Raw genomic sequence first — 17040 nt, forward strand, 5'->3', positions numbered from 1 at the left:
TATTAACCTGTGGAGAATAGTTAGTAACCATTTCTATTTTTTTTTTTTTTTACTTAGACTACCTAACTACAGCAAAACTTGTGCAATTTTAAACGTGTAAAAAAATGCAAAAATAGAGCTTGTCATTCATGAAAAAAGCACAACAAAAGAATGAGTAGAAGAAGAGATGCTAGAAGCATGCAGTATCTGCAAAATATCCACTTTTCATGTAAACTTTTGACAACGATAGTTGCTTGGCTGTTGTGTGACCAACTCGCTACTTTCTTAGGCTGCGTTGTTGGAAAGGAGCTTTCACAATGGTTTCCAGCGACAAATGACTGAAAGATAAATGAACGAGTGCTGTACACTCAGCAATAGTCTGTTCTATGGAGAGGGGAGAATGATCGAGCGGCACCCCGCTGCATTCTCCTCTCTTCAATTCTATTGCAGTCGTTCATGGATGTGTCAGGATGAATCCATGAACGATGTTGGATGCCCCCTGTACACAGATCAGATTCTCATCCGAGACGAACCCAACAGCTCATATAGGGCGAGAATCATTTGATGTGTGCACATAGCCTTAAGCTACGTACACACGGCAGATTTTTATCGCCCGATAATCGGCATCGGCCAATTATCGGGCGAAAATCTTCCGTGTGTACAGTCGGTGTCGTCCATCGTCCGGACGACCGACCTGCCGGATCCACGGACGATGGACGACAGCCGATCCTAATGAAAGGGAAGGGGAGAGCGCGCAGCAGGGTGCCGCTCCGTCGCTCTCCCCCCTCCCCTCTCCATAGAGCATGAACGGTGCTGTATGTACAGCATCGTTCATGCATCTTGCAGCCCCTTGTCGTTGGAAAGGATCGTGAAAGATCCTTTCCAACGACAAAAATTGCAAGTGTGTACGCAGCTTTAGTCCCAATCTACAGCATGTAAACGGATCAGGAACATTAGTCCTTATTTGCACAACTTCAAAGTTTGTGGTAAAAACCAAAGAATTAACAAGACCACCAGATAACCAGATGAATGAACATTTTCCTTTGAAGCAAAACTGCTGACAAATATCTAAGGACACAGTGAAACATGTAAATTTTTCACTTTCCTTGTTGTCACAGAATTGGGTTATCCCAGTGACAACAGTCAACTGCAGAGAGAATGGACTTTGCAAGTTGTCAGACAGACAGCAACAGTAGAAAGTAAGGCACAGTAGTACCTGGACAAGAAGCAAAAGATCAAGGCAGGCAGCAGACAATAGTCTCCATATAGATAGTTGGGATGGCTCGGGGGTTAGCTGCCATGTGGTCTTGTTGTAGTGCATTGTAGCAACCACCAGATGGTGATGCCATCAAAACTGGTTAATACCAAGATGACCTTTTCATCTCTATCCTCCTCACCGGACAGTTAATCTGCATCATTACCTCTGTTTAGTAAGATAAAGCAGAACTGCTGACCCAAGGATGATAGACCAGGAACTAGCATAATAATCATACAGAGTAACAGAGATATATTTTTTTAAATAACTGGTTTTAAAAAAAGTGGGATTGCAGGTATAGGCAAACCGGTTTTTATATGTTTATGTATAGTGTGTATAACTTTACACACTGTTAAAAGTATCAGCTTTTTGAATATTATAAGTTGATATTTACATTTTGGGGAAAGCCATTCTGTTAGGTTACAGTACTTTGTAGCTGACAATAGAATCCTTGCATAGACACTACATTCAACTTCCATGTCTTCAACTTCCATGCACTAACAAGCCAAATTAAACCTCATCAGGGCTCAATGAATATATAAAAGCTGTACAGGTGCAATGAAACATGACTGATAACTAATAGAATTTGCAAAGTTTATTGTATGACTCATCTGCCTTGCAAAATCAAATCCTTTACAAATGTCAAAAGGTTGGCGTTACCTTTCAGCAGGGTGATGGAAGTCTAAAAAGGTTATAAATGTATATGTTTTGTTTATTACTATTTGCAGTGTCTCTAAGTTCTACTGTTTGTTACTTAATGTTTTACATGCCTGGGAAGTACTGTTCTTCCCTCTATTCTTATTGTTGCTGAACCTCTCTCCATTTCACACAGCCCGTGGCCTGTCTTAAGCAGAAATATTTAAAGCATGCATCACAGTCAGATTGTTGGGTGTTGGTTTATTAGATGAAAGATTCATACTGTTGTTGCAAACAGCCTGTTTTATTGATCCATACCAGTACTATGATGATTGCACCCCCACCCCAAATAGGGTTGACCAACTCTCCAACTCTCAGCTAACTCTTCTGTTAGCTGAGAATAAAATGTTTTCCTGCACAATGTATTAATATTTGTGCTTGGCCATGGCAGTATCTCTGAGAAGTTTGTATGTTTCTCCTATGCTTGTGTGAGTTTCTTCCCAGAAACATACTAATTGGTTAATTCATTTTCCCAAATTTGATCTAGGCCTATAGAAAGGACATTAAACTCTGACCATGGTAAGGACATTGGATAGTTATCTCTTCTGGGAGACAGTTAGTGTGTGGTCTCTATGTAAAGGCACTGCATTATGTTGGTTTTGTATCAGCCTTTCTCTACGTTTTTAGCTTAGGGGAACCCCCTGCTATAGTTACTATAACCACAGCTCATTGTATATTAAGCATGGTGGTCACTTGGAAGAATGTCATCATTACAGATAGCCACAAAGATCATTGATGTCACTTAAACTGACCTGATAGATATTATTCATTGCTGAAAGAACTCCTAGCAGCCTCTGTAGGGACCCTGGTTGGGAATAATTACGTTATATTACAACAAGTGCTTATGCGTGAACATTGTCCCTTGGTATTGCGCATTAGTTAAAATGTACTTCAAAAAAATCATTATGTGATTCTCTCAAATATATACATTTTTATTTCATGGCCACAAAATAACGTTTCTGTGTTTCCATTTTTGCAGACAAAAAAAGAAGCACCAGAGTGGTACAAACGACTGAAGAAGACAACATAGAAGATATCAGTCTGCTGCTTTTTTTTGCTACTGGGAATGTTTAATTATTTAATCATGTAATTTTTTTTTTACTGATGTTTATTTTATATAGTTTTGGCAGTGTGCAATAAACAAAGTACGATTTGCAGATTCGTGTGTAGTGGTATTTACAATCTTTTACATAATATATATATTAATAACTTACTACTAACTTGCTTAATAGTACATCAGAATGGTAATCAAATAAGTACCAGTTCCTCTGGTGATTTGTGTGTTTTGCAGACTGATGTTGGATCTGTATGCTTTTAATATGTGGAAACCCATGAAATAACTTTAATGGTTTCAGGGAATCCCAGCTGCTAATATATATCCACAACTCATAGTATATTAGGGCAGTGGTCAGTAGGAAGAATGCCTCCTATATTGCTGGGTAGTGGTCACCCTTACAAAAAGATAAAAAGTTCATTAGTGTAATTGAAACTGGCCCAAAAGGCACAAGTTGCTCAAGGAACCTCTGGAGGAACCTAGAACCAGAGTTATGACTGTTCATAGAAAGTCATTCCATTTCCTCCCACTAATGACAGTACATAAATGCTGCAACTTTGTTATTGTGGTTGAAACACTTTTTCTTTTTTATGCATTATAAAAATAACAAAAGTCACATGGTACAGAATGCTATGGTCTACATCTGGAAATCAATCAAATGCCTGCCATATATTCATTTGTTTCAGGCGACAATCACCCATGTATGCAGCTTTAGACTACACCATTGCAAATCAGTTCAGGTTGCATACTTGTTTGGATGAATGATTCTACATAAAAAAAACAAGGATCGGGCCCACAGCCTAAACTATGTAAAAACAAACAGTTCTAAATTCTAATATCTGTGGTTTCCTATAGCCACACAATACTGGTCTAATCATTGCCTTCACGTATGCTAGAATTGTACCTAATGCACTGGCTTGTTAGTGGTGCCACCCTCCTCCAGTTCTCACATCTGGATCATTTCACTTGCTGCTTCAATGCGTGCTTCGAATTCAGGATATCAAAGACCTTGTAATGAATTATCTTAATTTTTCTGATCTGCAATATTCCCTTTGTCACTAACAAGCAGCTTACGTTCTAGAATTCTAATCTCATTCTATTAAGCCTTCTCCTCTACTTGTTGTTTTGTTGTATTTGGAGTTTAGGTCTGAACCATCCATACATCATTGCATATGCATTTATGATTTACTAATAGGAGATAATACTAATCCAATATTATGGTCATAACACAAGTACACTAATGCAATCGTTTTTATCCCCTTAAACCGTGGCCGTCTTCCTCCTCCATTAGACAGAATGATAACAGCAAACCACATTCTTATAAATGTATACCAGTATCACACCACTGATCAGAGATTCCAGGGAACTACAATAAGCAGCAAACATTTATTTTTTGTGTCTGTATTATTCTTGGTGTCTGTTTTTTCACCCAATTACCCATCTCCCTGTAGCATGATTGAATGTACATGCACTTATGTACTAATTTTCTCCCCAAAATGCATTTTATCTCTCAGCTTACTAGAAGGTAAACAGAAACTGTGTTTACCAACAGCAGGAGGCATCTTGGTTAGCTTTGTTCACTTGCATGTTCTCAGCAGGCTTAACTAAATACACTGCTAGACTGTCTGCTTCAACAATACAAGCTGCAATTTGCATTTTCACAGGGCACAATTTAATTCTTAATGGTGATAGTCACTATGGGAATTAGAATGTGTTTGTTCTCAGTGCTAATCTGTCATTTTACATTTTGTTTTCGCAGGTACTTATTATTTAAATGTACTTATACATGTGAGATGATTGTCATTGTGTATATGGACATTATATATGAGACAACCACAGCCAACTAATTAGGCAATATTGCAATCAATAATGTTGCTTTCCCTGCTCCATATTCATAAACAGACAGACTTTTTTAAATTATTTTCGTATTTCTAAACACCCATTCACCCTCTAAACTCAATGGCCGTCCAAAGTCATTGCATTAGCCCAGAGAAATCAAGCAGAATTTTGGTTGCTACCATCTGACTTATCTTCTGCAGTTTTTGATGCCGTCTAAATAAGCCTGCATGTTTTATTTATATACTTAATACCCAGATAATGTTTATTTAAGGAGCTTTGAATTAGCTTGCATCTTTTGGCATAGCCAATGACAACTGTCCATCTCTTTCAATATATGGTACTTGAAAAAGCTTAGCAATAACTTATTTTAGTACTTTTATTTTTGATTTTAACCTTTTTTTTCAGCGCTGGTGAAATAAAAAAAAATACGTAGAGTGTTTAAAGGAAAATGTTCAAAAAGAACATGCATTACAACACACTACAGCATATAAACTGCATTGCTGCACTGCACTACAACAAATACTGTTGGACCTGAATTCATGCGTTTAGCATTCATAGCATTTAGGTGTGAAGGGGCCCTATGTCGGATCATTACCTCTTGTTAACTAATTGACCATTTTTGCAACTCTTGTTCTTGGTGTTTCTTGGCACCAGCTGTTCATCTGCATATTGACCAGGGGGCTTTAACTGTCATAGTCTGAAAGGACATCTTACAACAATGACAATAGGAACATAGTACCAGGATCGGTTTATTCCCAAGGCCTTTTGAAACTGGATTTTTCACTACAGCCGATTAAGGTCAAATATTTTTGTAATATATTTTTTAATTAAATTGATTTCCTTGTCTCTTCAAGAACAACTATCTCTTAGAGAAGATCAAAGTCTAATGTCCCTACCATTGTCCCTACCATGTAATTAATAATGTTTAAGGAAAAACAATTGACCTATCTATATGTTTTTAGTTTATGGGAATTGACCCACATAAATACACATGGATCATAAAACCTTCATCTAGATCAACCTTTTTATTGTGGGAGAACCCCTGCTAAAATTTCTATATTCACAGCTCACAGTATATTAGTGTAGTGCTCAGGGGGAAGAATGTGTTACCCTTACAAAGACACACATTGCTCAGCTACGTACACACGTCCAATAGATCTTGCCCAATAATCGGCTCAGGGCCGATATTGGACAAGAACCTGGACAAGAACCTGGACAAGAACCCCAGTGCCCATCGTCCAAACGACCGTCCTGGCGGATCCTCGGACGATGGACAACGAAAGATCCTAAAGCAAGGGAATGGGGAGAGGGCGCAGCTGGGGGCTGCTCCGTCGTTCTCCCCCTCCCCTCTGCATGTAGCAGAACAGTGCTGTATATACAGCACTCGTTCATGCATCGTGCAGTCCTTAGTCGTTATAACAGATTGTAAAAGATCCTTTCCAATGACTATAATTGCACGTGTATATGCGGCTTTGGAGGAACCATGGGTAAGAAACACTACTAGATAGTGTCCTTGCCTGGAAGAAAAGGCATACTGACCTTGTGAAACACAGATTCAGAATATTTGTGTGATAAATGTTGACAACCAATAGAAGTTTTTATTCATCATAGGGAAGTCATACATGACCTAATTCATTTTTTTTAATTAACATGAAATTGGTATGGACAATTACATGCTGCTCCATAAAAAAAGAATCTTAAACTTTATGCTGACCTTTTGTGAAAATTCCTTTGTAGACGGCAAACTAATTACTATTGTTTTGCATTAAACAGAAATGACTGTCTAACAAAGAAGAAGAATGCTCCCAGCTGTGCTATCGTCTTGGCAGACTATTGGCATTATCATTTTTACCCTGCAGATACAACTGGTCAGATCCCTATTAGTTGTGGATGTATTAGTATATAGCCTGGTCAGTTATCAAGAAAGAGCAATACAAGATATAATCTATTGCTATTGCTATTTAGGTACTCAAACGGCGGTTCCCATAAGCACTAGAGCACCATCAGACTGCCCTTAGGCATTTGTGTCTTGTGAGTCTTTAAACACAAATGGTTGTCTAAAGCAAGAGGTAACACTGTTGACACCCCCATGACCAACTTTGTCAGAACAAAAAAGCTGCACAAAGTTTTAAACATCTGATTTCCATTGCAAGTGATTGCCATTTCCTATTAAACTCCTTATCCTGGGATACTTTGCACTACTCTGCTCCCTGATCCAGCCAGAAACCAAAACATCATGCAATGTGATCATCACTAAACTAAAACCTGTGTGATTTCAGAAAGATAGTGAATTAGTGCACTGTCCCAACTTCTGTAAATACTTAAATGGCAAGCAGTCTCAGGAGAGAAATATCCCTCCTGGAAAAACAGTATTGTTCTGTTATGTGGGGTTTTATGTCCAAGGGGTTCTTTATGGAATGCTTTTTAAATTCTTGGAACCACTTTCCACTAGCACTTTAATCAATCAAAGAGTCTTTTATACTAATCAAAGAGGCTCTGTCACTGTACCTGTTCAGAAAATAGGGACAGATATTTTTAAAATAATAACTCCTACTCACCCATATTCCCATTTACCATTATTCATGTCAACTAATTACTTCATCCTCTATATGACAGTGTTCAGGCCTAGCAATTGCTATTGCTGCATCCCTAGGTAGATTACATGACCTTTCATACCAGAAAGGATTGGGTATTTACTAAGGCTATGTACACACGTGCAATCATTGTCGTTGGAAAGGATCTTTCATAATCCTTTCCAACGACTAGCGACTGCAGGATGCATGAACGAGTGTTGTACATACATCACCATTCTGCTCTATGGGGAGGGGGGAGAACGCTTCACTTCCATTACGATCGCTCGTCGTCCATCGTCCGTGGATCCGCCAGGACGGTCATTCGGAGGATGGGCGACGAGCACTGTACACGCACCAGATTCTTGGCCGATTGCACGACCATTGCATGAGTGTACGTAGCCTAAGGGTGCAGCACTGCAACATAGAAGAATAGGGAAGATTAGTTAGTAGGCTGGGGGTGTTTTATAAGAGTGCCTGGCATGTTGCCCCAGATGAGAGAATGGTGCATAACATGACTGCTCCTATCTCTCAATGTAAGAATGTAGCTTATCATAGAGAGACACATAAAATACTTATTAAAAGGTAAATTACCTATATGACTTACAAGGCGTTTTGAACAACAGGTAGATTTTTTTTTCTAAATTGCAACAGGGTTTTTTTACTCTCATTTCCAGTACTCCATAACCATCCCTAATTTCATGATCCATGTATATATATATATATATATATATATATATATATATATATGTTATGTAAGAAATCATAATATTAGCTGTAGGGCCATGTACATCATCCCTTGCTGTATGGCTGCAAATATCAATGTTCCCGGGTCTAATACTTCTGTTCTTGGTTGTTGCTAGACAGTGAAAGCAATAATTTCTCATACGTGTATTCACAAAATAGTAAATTACTTTCAGTGATTCATCCCTTAATGGAGAGTGCAAGCCAAAGTTTCAGCCAAATTCGATCTGTTGTGTATTTAACTAACATAAGGGGTTCTAGAAATCTATTATATAATAAATGTTTATTTGTATAATTAATAGATACAACAGTTGTTTAAATCCTATACAAGTTAAAGCAAAGGTCACAAGACCTTTGTTTCACATTTCAAAATTGCAACCAGGCAGGATTTTTTTTTGGCAGGAGAAACAGGAGATGCCTGTTCTGCAATAAAACATACATAGGGCAGGTCCAGACCTACTTCAGGATCCCGCATGGCTCTAGGGGGCTGGCATTTTGCCACCGCCTGGTCACTTTAACTGCAGCGCTGGCTCTTAAAAAGAATTAGCATCTTCACTTGACAGTTGCAGCAGTGAACAGTACCGGTACTCCCATTCATTCACTAGTGGGGCTGCTGCTGGGAGATTTTGCATGTAGCCTCAAGTGGTAAACGCACCAGGACCTCATGGCCAGTGTGAACATAGCATTACCTGCCTGTTCACAATCTTCTCTTCTAAGTACATGCACATGTGCAGCTCAGTGCAGGATGCTGGGAAGTTACGTCATCCCTGCCAATTAGGATGGCCAAAGATCCAACACCCAGAAAGGAGCATAACGGAGTGCGGAAAGATGTATATAAAAATTTGATAAGGCAGGTATGTTTATTCATTGAAAAAGGGGCATTGTCTGCCTTTTCTGCAATAAAAGACCTGCCTGGTCTCAAATTTTTATTTTTGACATTTAGTTTCCCTTTTAAAACAACTATACATTAACCTCAAACCTCTACGGTTTCCCATTAAGGAAGATCCAGCCCCAAAAGTAAAGAAATTAAGTTTTTGTTATGTTTATATATATATATATTTATACTTTCACAGTTGTTAGTTATACCTTTATGATCAGGCAGGACAGGAACAATGGAAATGACTACATAAACAGGCAAAATCCTCCCAATACTAGCCCTAGTGATGGTGAACTCAGCCTTGGTTTTTGGGTTGCTGTATGAATATAAAAATGAATTATAAATTTGTGCTTTACCATTGTAAAATATTAACATTGTAAAGAATCTGATTTTTCAGAACATTGTTTTCCTTCAAAGGTTGGCTCTTTATCTGTCATACATGTCCAAAGTTAAGTTCATGTTGGGAGAAAAAGTAATGCACAGTGCTAGCTTATCTGACATTTTCCATTGTGTGCATCTCGGGACATAGCACTGCCAGCTTTATAAAGATCCCTGTAACAATCATTCATCCCCATGTATTGTGAGATTGTCACAAGATTGTGCCAAAATCATTTTTATTGCTGGACAAGTTTAGTTTGTTTCTACAGTCTGACAAGGACAGTGTTAAGAACTGCAGCTGCACAATTCTTTGTGTCTTCAATGAAAAGTTATTGGTCATACAATATTTTATGTATATAATAATCATTGTCATGGTGTTTACATTTATTCTCTGCATTGAAATATTGTTTGATTAAAGATTTATAACTTAAGTAGCATACAGTCGTGTTTCAGCAAGTCCAATACAGAAAGAGGGAAAAGATATTTAGCAATCAAATCCACATCACAAGATGCCAACACCCTAAAGATATTAGAGCGTGCCAAAACTGTAATTCAAGAGTTATCAAATACAAATTGCCAACACTGATGTCATTCCCCAGTGTGCACATTTACTCCTCTGCATCCCCAGGGGTTTATATAATGATTAACAAAATATTTTCAATAAACCCCAAAATGGATTATTCCCTTACCATCACTGTGCTTCAGTTTTGTTTTCCATCCAAGTTTCACTGATTAACCACTTCAAACATACTTTTAGCAACAATATTTATTAAAAAAAAATGATAACCTTTTCTAGTCTGGAGTAATCACAGTGCCAAAATTGTGCTTGTTGGGTAGTTTGTAAATGAGTTTCAGAAAAAACACCTGGTAACTATGTGTTTTGCAATCAGACACCTTAAAGCTGCATACACTGAATCTTCAGGTGATTTGTCGCCTGAAAGCACAACCATTTGTCTGACATGTTGTACAGCGGTCCCTCAATGTTGTTCATCGGGAAATGACCACTTGGCTTTTCAGTTGAGGAGAACCCAGCGGGGTGCTGCTTCCTTCGTTCCCACTCCAAAGCACAAAACAGCGTTTTGTGTACAGCTGTTTTGTGTACAGCGCCCTTTCGTTCATCTGTAATTGGAATCAATCATGAATCTATCATTGTGTCCTGTGACAATCATCCAATGTCTGTTCAGGGCTTTACTCACTGCAGCATTTAATAATGGACTTATGTTACACAATGCATGCTAACTGCTTTACATTCACAGCCTTTTACCTGTATAGATCAAATACATTAGAAAATATGGTTTTATTTTTTAACAATAGTTCCCCTTCCCATACAGTGGGCCTTATTTATTAAATCTCTCAAAGATTGGAGACTATAAACTAACTATTATTAAACAGTATTTATATAGCACTAACAGCTCTCCATTTATGGAGTACTAAAACCCAGCATCAAACAAATCAAAGCAAACTGCTATATATATGAACTTCATATATTATGTTTTTGGCAGACCAGTGCTGCTCGCTAGTTATAATGGAAGTGGAATATTAGTATATTCACTATACCAGTGTTCATCCAGGGGTTGCTAGGGGTTCCTTGAACAATGAGCAATTTGTCCCTCTCAGGTCAGTTTAAGTGACACCAATGATCTTTTTGGCTATCTGTATTGGTGGCTCTTCCCACTGACCACCACAATAATGTAGCTGTGGATAAAGTAATTATAGCAGGGGTTCCCTGAAGACATGGAACTCATTTCAAGTGCTCCTTCATGATAAATAGGTTGAGAAAGACTGCACTATACTGTATACCGCTGATAGGAACTCTGTGACAGATTGGCAGTTAATCGTCAAATGTACAAAAACCACAGAGCATTGAAACAAAGGTCTTGAAGGTACAGTCTGTATTATGTTCTTAGATGTTTTTTTTTTTCCTGAACAATTACATAGTTAATTGTCTGGCAGTTTTAAAGGGCTTTAGAAATCATCCTAAGTCAATGATTACAGATCGTGGTATTCTACATCAAGGTATTTATTTTCTTTTAATATTTAACCTTGTCCTTTAATGTCTAATATTTTATGACATGTTGATATGTAAGTATGCTCAAAGCAGGAGCATTATCCTGAGTTTCAAGTCTCACAACATGATGACTATCAGTTACACAACTTTTATTAACAGCGCTCATTTTTGGTAAAGCCTAGAAAAAGCTGCATCTTTCTGGAGGCATTTCAACAGGATAACATGTAAAGTATGTGAAGGAGGAAAGCCCACTGTAAAGCTTCAGGTTTCAATGATGGTACCAGGATGGCCAGAACTAGCATTTCTAAAGATGTAATTTTCTACTTATTTTTAGATCCATTGTTAAAAGCACTAAGGGTTCATTCACATTAAGGATATGCGGTTGCAGTGTGTTATATCACAACACATGGCCACCCGCACTGCTGTCTGTTGTGACACTGACCTCATATATTACATGGAAAAGAGTAGTACATATAAACAAAATAGAAAGCATGCAGGAGTGCGTTACAGAAAAGGAATGCATTAACATGAACAGCAGATATTGCATTCACTCAATGCACTTTATGATCTCCATGCATGTTGAACATAGACATTGCAATAAATGACACAGCAGTACATATACCATAAACAAGACAAAACTTACAACCCCTATTCATTATGAATGAGCAATCAGTTTTCTTGCAGCAATGACTTCTGGGGACAAAAAACTGATGTTTATATCTCCTTTATAATCAAATCAGGTTAGAAAAAATCATTCTAGAAGTTTATTGATGTCTAAAGCCACATACACACGTGCAATAATAGTTGTTGGAAAGGATCTTTTCACGACACAACTAGCACTGCATGATGCATGAGGGGGAAAACAACAGAGCGGCACCCTGCTGCGCGCTCCCCCCCTTTCCCTTGCATTAGGATCATTCATCGTTCCTGAATCCGCCAGGATGGTCGTTCGGACGATGGACGACTGCCGCTGTACACAAGCCAGATTCTTGCCCGATATACGCCCTGAGCTGATTATCGGGCGAGAACAGTTGGACGTGTGTACCTAGCTTAACACTAAACTGTCTCCATTGTGGATGTTTACTTCCCTGCTAGTTAAGAGAATTCAGAGTATGGTTGAGTGTTATCTTCTGCAAAACTCAACAAAATGGTTCAAATATGGTTGCATTATTAGCATTTGTATGAGACCGTACTCATTGGGAAAAGATCCAAATGCCCTCCAGCAAATCTCTAAACATTATCATTTTGGGAGACTTTCAGTGTTTGGACTTAGACAAAGTGACAGGAAAGACACATCTTGCAGCGGCCTATTGGGGGAAAACAATTAGTAATCCACTTCCTATGATCCTCAGCATATAATGTTTGGTATTGATCTGTCTGAAAATAATGCCATTTTTCTTTGTTTAGCCTAACATTTGATCCTAGTTTCTATGAGGTCATGGTCATTTACAGACATCCATACACAAAAAGGTATGATCACTCTTGACCTGTAACAGACAGTATTTAGGGGAGCTTTCTATGTTTGCAGCATACTTGTGTGCCCTAGGTTATAATGCATCAAATAAGGAAAATAAATGGTGGCCTTTCCCAAACTAGAGCTACAGGTATATCTGTTGTAGAATAAGGAAAATTAGGGTCAAGCAGGAGCCAGGGAGCTGGGGAAAGTGTCAAGGATAAAGCAGAAGTGTATCTGCACACAAACCAATACCAGGAGATCCACAAGCTGGGCATCTGAGCTGGGGGTTGAGAGTTGAAGCATAGGACAGGGCAAATTATGTTCATTTACAAACACAGAACACAACTATACTTTACAATGGGCATCAAGAATCAGTAGTCTAGTTCTCCTTTAAATTGACATTGGCCTTTTGCAGAACACTGGCAAATCTCAGAGCATGCACACCCTTAACTCAACAGATTTATGATTTGCAGCCAACCACCTAATGAAAGAACACACCACAGACAAATAATCAGCCTGTAAGCAATCACCAGCCAGCCAGATAAGTTAGGTTTAGCAAGTTCTTTACATGACCATGGCAGATAACCCTCTAGTACATTTTTTCAATTTAAGCTCAAATTCAAATAGCTACTTCTGAAGAACAATCAAAGTAGAACATATATTTACCGGTTATGTATACTAGTGAGAGTAAGAAAGTTTGTTGATAGTGTTAATATCATGATAATGCGAAAAGAAAAATGTCAATCAGGTGGTGTTATTTGGAATGGTTTCATCTTGGTCTGTTAAAAAAAAAAAAAAACACTATCTTAGTATTAGGCAGTAGGGCTGTCCTAGTTTTTGCACAGTCCTACACGTCTATTCCTCACAAACAAAATAAGACAAGATTTTTCATGTTGTAAGTTCCCTGCAAATCAACATATGGTACAATAAATCATATCTGTTCATTGTTTTTATAGCAGTGCATTGTTGTGGGCAGCTTTACTCATCAAGAGCACTTTACCAGTACTAGCAGAAAACTGTAGAGTGCAAATGGGAGGTGACAAGTCAGGCGGAAATGATGTCATTAATAAGTTTGTATTCCATTACACAGAAACAATGGTTTCAAAGGTTAATTATCTGTAAAGTAGAGATAATGCCCTGGAAGACAAACAAGCCCAAGCAGCTTTATTTCACCCATAAAATAATTTACTAATGTGTTCAGACATTGAAGGAGACACATAACAACCTGGATGATTTTCCCACTGCTAAAAATTGGCTTATATTTAATCAACAAGAAAATATCTCAGGTCATGGAATGTATTTGCATATTCTGCTCTTCTTTTCATAGCAGCACTTTGGTGTCCTTCCATCATGTGGCTGTCTTGCAATTAACTTAATGCATCTGCTGAACTAGTGAAACATTGTGCAGTATGACCGGATATATATATCAGATGAAGTGATCGACAGCAATGTAGTAAAGCCCTAAACAGAGATCCCAAATGAAGGTTAAATTCACTGTTCAGAACCCTTTTGTACCTTTTTGTATGTAGCATCCTGCTTCACATGTTTTCATATGCAGGTTTTTGCATGCATGTAACTTGATTTGAGCTGTTTGTTATGCAAAAGGAGTAAAGCTACGTACACACTTCCAATTATTATCGTTGGAAAACGAACGACGAACGATCCTGCACGATATCTACGAACGATCGTATAGCACCGATCCTGCACATAGAGATAACGACACGATCGTTCGTAGATATTGTACACACAATAGATACGATCGTTTGAGCGATAGAGGAAGTATGACAGGAAAGTGAACGAACGTTCGTTCATTATGCATGCTCAGACCATGGACGATCAACGAACGATCGTACACACGAACGATGTTCAGCGATCGTCGTCCAATCCGATCCGCCGGTCCGGTCGTTCGTTTCCAACGACTTTCCTCGTTCGTCGGCGTCGTTGGTTACTTTTTTACGAACGATTTTTTGCCCAATCGATCGTTCGTCGTTCGTTTTGAACGATAAAAATTGGAAGTGTGTACGCACCTTAAGGAGATGTACAACAATAAATATAACCATTGTCTTGAAGATGCACTAAAACATGCAAAAGCTTTGTAAAGTTTTCAAATTTGACAAGTAGGATTTTAGCATACCTTCAGATGAGCAAAAGGGACACCTATATGCACATATCTGAAGAAAATCTATTGGGCACCCATTTATGTAAATCATAATAATAATAATTTTTATATTAATAATAATAATTAGATGTTTCCTAATTACAAATGCAAAAAATTTGGAAGTTGGATGAAAGGTTTAGTAGTTTTACACTTTGGACCCTATTTATAAAACAGGGAACCAGACATTTTCTCAAACACTCCCTCCAGGCAATCTCTCAGGTTCATATGTTTCAGTAGCAGTAATTGATTCCCACGAGGGAATGTATGATTCCCTGTTTTATAAATACAGCTCTTTGGTTGGTAAAAAAAGGTTACAAAACAAAGAGAAAACATCCACAATGAGGGACAGTTGGGAGATGTGGTTCTAGAGTTTACAATCCTGCATGCAATATAAATCAACTATCCACACTGTAATGAACAGGATTTCTACTTGCAAAAAATGTATTTGTTTCATTTTAAGAATACATAAGATAGGCATTACAATATAGTCTTTTTGTGCACATTATTTTTTTCTGATTGTAAACTGCTTTTATTTGCACAGCAAAAGCTGCAAATCAATTCAGCAGGTAAAACAACTTCCTCTAATCCCATGAAGCGGACAGGGAAATTCTATCTAAAAATACACTGTGTCCAATGGCTAATATTTTATCCAGAAACCACAGAAGCAAGAACTTCCTAACCTTTATTTCCTGCTACAGGTGGCATTGTTATGAAGGATTCCTTTTTTATGTATCCAGAACAAACATAGGAAAAATATTTTATTACCTATTTACAGCAGAAAAATGCACCATGTCACCTATATAGCTCAGGTCTTCTCAAACTGCTTTCTTGACTTAACTGTACCCAAATGGTATTTTGTGATGAGCTGTGAGGGACAGCTCTGATATTGAAGATGAGTGTTGTAACAAGGGCGTGCAAAAGACTGCACGATGCATGAACGAGCGTTCATGAGCGTGCACGAATGAGCAATTATCAGACTAGAATCATCTGATGTTTGTACGTAGCCTTAGACTAAGTACACAAGTGCAATAATTGTCGTTGAATAGGATCTTTCATGATCCTTTCAAACAACAAACAACTGCACGATGCATGAATGAGTGCAGTACATACAGCGTTGGTCTGCTTTATGGAAAGAGGATGGGGGAGAACGATGAAGCTGCTCTCTCTCCCCTTCACTTTCATTTGGTGGTTCGTCGTCCATCGTCTGTAGATCCACCAGGACGGTCATTTGGACGACAGATAACAGGCCCTGTACGCACCCAAGATTCTTGCCCGATGAGCCGATTATCGGACGAGAATCATTACACGTGCCTTTGGCTATGTACACACGTGCAATAATTGTCATTAGGAATGATCGATGAACAACCAATAAAAAAAAGTTCACAATGACAGGCCAACAGCGCCGATGAATGAGGAATGACGCAGGAAACGAATGACCGTACTTTTCCGGTACACCACACTTATCTAGTGTGTATACAATATTTGTGGATTATATTTAAGTAATCGTATTGTTACAGCATGTACAGAATCGTACACTATATGATCGTTAGTTGTTAGTTGTTTGTTTTCTAATGACAATTATTGCACATGTGTATGTAGCCTTAAGCTAGGTACACACTTGCAATAATTATCGTTAGAAAACGAACGACTAACGATTAAGCACGATTATGCACCATTATTTTGAACGATCGTTTTGTGCACAATTCTGTACATGTTGTAACAATACAATCCTTCAAATATAATGTACACACGCTAGATACTTTCGTTTGAACGATGCAGGAAGTGACATGTAAAGGAGAAAGTGTACTGGAGAACCATCCACAATCACTGAAAGACTGTACACACAATAGATGAACGATAGATGAACAATAGTGAACGATCATCCCTCAATCAGATCCGCCGGGACGGTCTTTCGTTTCCAGCGACAGTCCTTGTTCGTCGGCGTCATTGGTCAGACTTTGTGCACTTTTTTTGTTAACAATTATCGCACGATTGGAAAACGATTCGTTCATTTCCAACAATAATT

At 38.2% G+C, this 17040-nt stretch overlaps 1 protein-coding gene across 1 annotated transcript in view; it reads left to right on the forward strand.

Annotated features, from left to right (window-relative positions):
• Positions 1 to 3087, forward strand: part of PIBF1 (progesterone immunomodulatory binding factor 1) — an 82795-nt gene extending 79708 nt beyond the window's left edge. The window contains exon 17 of the mRNA XM_072400329.1: positions 2910 to 3087. Coding sequence (XP_072256430.1) covers positions 2910 to 2960 — 51 coding nt within the window. The 3' untranslated portion in view covers positions 2961 to 3087. The remainder of the gene's footprint in view (positions 1 to 2909) is intronic.
• Positions 3088 to 17040: the final 13953 nt, after the last annotated feature.

Source organism: Pyxicephalus adspersus, chromosome 1 (assembly GCF_032062135.1).
Source record: "Pyxicephalus adspersus chromosome 1, UCB_Pads_2.0, whole genome shotgun sequence".
NCBI lineage: Eukaryota > Metazoa > Chordata > Amphibia > Anura > Pyxicephalidae > Pyxicephalus > Pyxicephalus adspersus.